The sequence below is a fragment of the Mirounga leonina genome, unplaced genomic scaffold (assembly GCF_011800145.1).
Source record: "Mirounga leonina isolate KUSES-001 unplaced genomic scaffold, KU_Mleo_1.0 Mir_200, whole genome shotgun sequence".
In the NCBI taxonomy this organism is placed as follows: Eukaryota; Metazoa; Chordata; class Mammalia; order Carnivora; family Phocidae; genus Mirounga; species Mirounga leonina.
In genome coordinates this window covers 26,831,877-26,836,759 of record NW_023270503.1, presented here as the reverse complement: position 1 = coordinate 26,836,759, position 4,883 = coordinate 26,831,877, and the positions used below count along the sequence as shown (strand labels likewise).

Genomic DNA, 4,883 nt, shown 5'->3' with positions numbered 1-4,883 from the left:
TATGGTGCAGAGGCCCTCTTCCCTGCCACCTGGCCGAGCTCCTGAGGGCCTCGGCTCCCAAGGCCAGATGCGAAAGTGTAGCCTGCAGGCCCACACCTCCTGTGTGAATCACGCCTGGCGGGACAAGAAACCAAAAACACCCCAAACAATGAGTTTCCAGTAAAAGATGACAGACGTGATGAGGCGGGGGAGGGGAGGGATCTGACTGGGAATTGGCACTGGCCTGTGGGTGATGAAAGCCAAGGGGAATGGAAAATGCCAGTCCCGCCCCCTACTCAGGAGTATAAAGCACCCACATCCTATTCCAACTTACCTGAGCACCTTTCTCTCCTCTGCTGACTCACTCGCTCGCTCGCTCGCTCACTCACTCACCTCCCTCCTCTACCATGACCACCTGCAGCCGCCAGTTCACCTCCTCCAGCTCCATGAAGGGCTCCTGCATCGGCGGTGGCTCCAGCCGCATGTCCTCTGTCCTGGCCGGAGGGTCCTGCCGGGCCCCCAGCGCCTACGGGGGCCTGTCGGTCTCCACCTCCCGCTACTCCTCCGGGGGGGCCTGCGGCCTGGGGGGCGGCTATGGCGGCGGCTTCAGCAGCAGCAGCAGCTTCGGGGGGGGCCTGGGTAGCGGCTTTGGTGGAGGATACGGTGGTGGCCTTGGAGGTGGCTTCGGCGGGGGCTTCGGCGGGGGCTTCGGCGGTGGCGATGGCAGCCTCCTCTCCGGCAGCGAGAAGGTGACCATGCAGAACCTCAACGACCGCCTGGCCTCCTACCTGGACAAGGTGCGCGCCCTGGAGGAGGCCAACACCGACCTGGAGGTGAAGATCCGCGACTGGTACCAGAGGCAGCGGCCGACTGAGACCAAGGACTACAGCCCCTACTTCAAGACTATTGAGGAGCTGCGGAACAAGGTGTGTGGATTGCGCAGCAGGACTTGCCATCCCAGCGACCTCACTCTGGAGCAATAGATGCCTCAGGCTGCTGAAATCTTTAGATTCCAAGACAGGGCAGGCTCCAACCCCAGATCCCTTCTTCTGGCTCCAGACACCTCCGGCAGAGCGGGTCCATGTCTCTCTGGCCTAGCTCAGGTCCAGACTCCAGGCCATGTGAGACTGGGGATTCCTACCCTTACATTTTATAGAGGAAGAAGACAAAGCTTTGAGAGGTGCTGGGACCTGCTCAAGGCCACCCAACAAATCAATGGCAGGGCTGAGGCTAGAACCCTTGTGCCCACTTGCTAGTACAGGAGGCAGCTGCCTGTTGCCCAGCACAGGGGAGGAGCGAGGCTGTAACGGGACCGGGCTAGACACCCAAACCACTCATTAGCTCATTAGTCTGGGCTGTGGCGGCTGCAGCCCATGAGCCCTGGCACTGGCCCCTCCCCACAGCCGGGGTGGGGGGGCACACAAAAACCCCACAGAGACAATCAGTGGTGACCCACCTTACATGCCCTGCACAGGAGGGAGCCTGGGGGACTTGTGTCACCTGATTCCAGCCCCACCCCTACCCCCTGCTCCAACCTCACCCTGGGAGCCCTCTCCACTGATCCTGCTTCTTGGTGTCTGGCTCGATGCCTTGTGTGGATTAGGTAAATTAGATGATGAGGGAGGGAACTCCATCCAATCCAGGGTTCAATCTTTGCTCTTGTTCTTCTGCCTCTTCTTTTCTCATCCCCTGTGCTAGCTGGGGAAAGCCCCACCTGAGGTCCCATGCTCTTGCAGGCTTGAAAAGGAATGTTGAAGACTGGCAGGGCTGGCTGATGCAGAAAGAGGAGAATCCTTAGGTCACTCCTTTCCTCCGTAGAAATTGAGGCCCTGCAAACCATTAGTGGTAGAACCAGGACCACAACTCAAGGGCTTTTGGTTCCGAGGCCAGGGCTGTTTCTGTCCATTCTTCCGATCAGGAGTCAGCAAAGTCCTGGGTCAAAGCCGGACCACTGCGGCTTATCCTTAGGCTGCTGTGGCAAAGGCTTTGGGAGAAGGGGAGACTCAGGTGAGAGCAGGAAAGCAAAGGCCTGATGTATGCAGGCTTCAGTGACGTCTGGCTAGTGATGGCCGTTTGACCAACGACCTCTGTCCTCTCCACTTGTAGATCCTCACGGCCACTGTGGACAATGCTAATGTCCTCCTGCAGATTGACAATGCCCGCCTGGCTGCTGACGACTTCCGTACCAAGTAAGTTTGCAGTGGTGGCTTAGGATGTGCAATTTCCCCAGGGTGGTCCCTAAACAAAGCGGACAAGTTGCCAGGATGGCCACGTGAAAACCCCTTGGGGTGTTTGTAAAAATACAAGATTCTTGGGCCCTACCCTTGGAGTTCTCATTCAGTTATTTTTAACAGACTACCTGAGTGATTCTGATCCACAGCCAGATTTGGGTGCCATTGCTTTAGGGAGAGGTGTTCCTTACTTCCCCACCTGCTCTTGAAGTGCAGGAGGCAGTCACATTTGGAGGCCTGCGTGCTATTGGTTGTGAGGCCAGAAGCATCTCCCCTCCCTGAATTCTACAGAATGATGAACGGCCTTACTCCCTGCCCCCATGAATGTTCAGATCTGAGCCATCAATGGGTGCTGTGTCCAACCATGCCATTTTCAAGACTGACTCCCTAAACCACCCACAGGGTGCCGGCTATGGGAAGAAGCTGCAGGGGGCAAAGAACAAAGCCTTCAGTGTGGCCAGGATGGGTGTCTCATTCCTTTTCTCTCGGGTCATTCCAGGTACGAGACGGAGCTGAACCTGCGCATGAGTGTGGAGGCCGACACCAACGGCCTGCGCCGGGTGCTGGACGAGCTGACCCTGTCCAGAGCTGATCTGGAGATGCAGATCGAGAGCCTGAAGGAAGAGCTGGCCTACCTGAGGAAGAACCACGAGGAGGTGAGGGCCAGCTTAGAAGATGAGCTGGGAGGGAAGGGATGGAATTGAGATGGGGGAGGGCAATGCTCAGGCCAGGAACACCTCTGACTGGGGAACCCCAACTGGCTGCCAGAGTGAGGCTCCTGACTGTGGACTGTGCTTTGGTTGTGCAGGAGATGAACGCTCTAAGAGGCCAGGTGGGCGGAGATGTCAACGTGGAGATGGATGCTGCCCCCGGTGTGGACCTGAGCCGCATCCTGAATGAGATGCGCGACCAGTACGAGAAGATGGCGGAGAAGAACCGCAAGGATGCCGAAGACTGGTTCTTCAGCAAGGTGGGTGTCATCCTGGGTGGAAGGGACCCAGGAGACCCGCTTTCTAGGAACTTCTAGTGTGAATGATTTTTTTCTTTTCTGCAGACAGAGGAGCTGAACCGTGAGGTGGCCACCAACAGTGAACTGGTGCAGAGTGGCAAGAGCGAGATCTCCGAGCTCCGGCGCTCTGTGCAGAACCTAGAGATCGAGCTGCAGTCCCAGCTCAGCATGGTAGGGGAGCTGCCAGGCGTGGATTGGACTCAGGACTAGGAGGAAAGGGAGTGACTACCCTCATTGATCCCTGATCTTTCCCTCCCTCACAGAAAGCATCCTTGGAGAGCAGCCTGGAGGAGACCAAAGGCCGCTATTGCATGCAGCTGGCCCAGATCCAGGACCTGATTGGCAACGTGGAGGAGCAGCTGTCCCAGCTGCGCTGCGAGATGGAGCAGCAGAACCACGAATACAATATCCTGCTGGATGTGAAGACACGGCTGGAGCAGGAGATCGCCACCTACCGCCGCCTGCTGGAGGGCGAGGACGCCCAGTGAGTGCCCAGCACCCCCATCCCAGTCCTGCCCCCCCACAATTATTCACCTGCTCTACTCCATGTGTCTAATGATCTTGCCCTTTTCTGTCTTCATAGCCTCTCCTCCTCCCAGTTCTCCTCTGGCTCTCAGTCCTCCAGAGATGGTAAGACCTTCCTCCTCCTCAAGCCTGGACTCATCACCACTTCCTGTCTCCCAGCAGGTCTAGGGAGTTGGCTTTTTGAGGGGTTGAGCTAGAGTTTTCTCACCCAGGATCCCTTATAAATCTCCTTGGGTAGAAGAAGGCATTTTCTAAATCTTCCTTAGAGTTAGGAGCTAGTGGCCTCCACTTTTTACTTCTGTCACATGGTGTCTGTGGCAGACCCCACGGTTCTGGTGGTCAGCACCAAGGACAGGCCCCCCCCCCCATGTGACTCTTCCTGCCGAGACCAGTTCACTTGGGTTGATCTGGACTGAACCAGCCCGGTTTGAGTTCTTAGGAACCTCCAGTCTGAGGACACAGACTCTGCTCCTGACCTTAGGGAGCTCTAGTCTGAAAAAAATGTGTTGATGGTATCAGTGCTGGGATAAGAGCTGTGAGCGAAGTGATAATCAGGGCGGAGGGCAGCAGGGAGATAGTCCATTTAAGTCCCATCAACTTCCTGGTCTCCCTGCTCCTGATTTCTCCATTGCCTGTCCACTGCTTGTAACACCCTCTGTCCCCTCTTCCCCAGTGACCTCCTCCAGTCGCCAGATCCGCACCAAGGTCATGGATGTGCACGATGGCAAGGTGGTGTCCACTCATGAGCAGGTTCTTCGCACCAAGAACTGAGGCTGCTCAGCATTGCTCAGGCCTAGAAGGCCCCCCCATGTGGACACAGATCTCGCTGGGGGATACCCCTCTTGCCCCCCAAGCACTTCACACTTGAGTCCTGCCTTACCCTTGCCCCTTCCTGGCAATCAATAAAGCTTCATTATTTGAGTTGCACAACTCCCGCCTCTGCCTGGTCATTGTCAGGAGCGGAGGTGGGGAGAAAGCGGGGGAAGCATCTCTTTGGAGCTTATAGCATCTGGCTGTGGCCTCTGGGACTGGGAGAAAGGGCCTGAGGGTGAACTAAGCTCAGGTCCCGGGATGGCTTTCACCATCTCGAAAGATACAGATAGAAGTGTGTCCTAGGTCATTTGTGGTGTCTCCTATCA

At 56.7% G+C, this 4,883-nt stretch overlaps 1 protein-coding gene across 3 annotated transcripts; it reads left to right on the top strand.

Moving 5' to 3' along the window:
• The first annotated feature begins 326 nt into the window (after nt 1-326).
• Nucleotides 327-4,674, top strand: KRT14 (keratin 14). 3 transcript variants are annotated; one of them, XM_035027427.1, is made up of 8 exons: nt 327-905; nt 2,086-2,168; nt 2,710-2,866; nt 3,019-3,180; nt 3,265-3,390; nt 3,483-3,703; nt 3,803-3,849; nt 4,418-4,674. In XM_035027427.1, the coding sequence occupies exons 1-8, from the start codon at nt 387-389 to the stop codon at nt 4,513-4,515; spliced, it is 1,413 nt and encodes a 470-aa protein (XP_034883318.1). In that variant the 5' UTR covers nt 327-386; the 3' UTR covers nt 4,516-4,674. The 3 variants fall into 3 exon arrangements, with proteins under 3 accessions (XP_034883318.1, XP_034883320.1, XP_034883319.1); XM_035027429.1 differs by lacking the exon at nt 3,803-3,849 and having other exon boundaries at nt 362-517; nt 602-905; nt 4,389-4,515; XM_035027428.1 differs by lacking the exon at nt 3,803-3,849 and having other exon boundaries at nt 362-905; nt 4,389-4,515.
• Nucleotides 4,675-4,883: the final 209 nt, after the last annotated feature.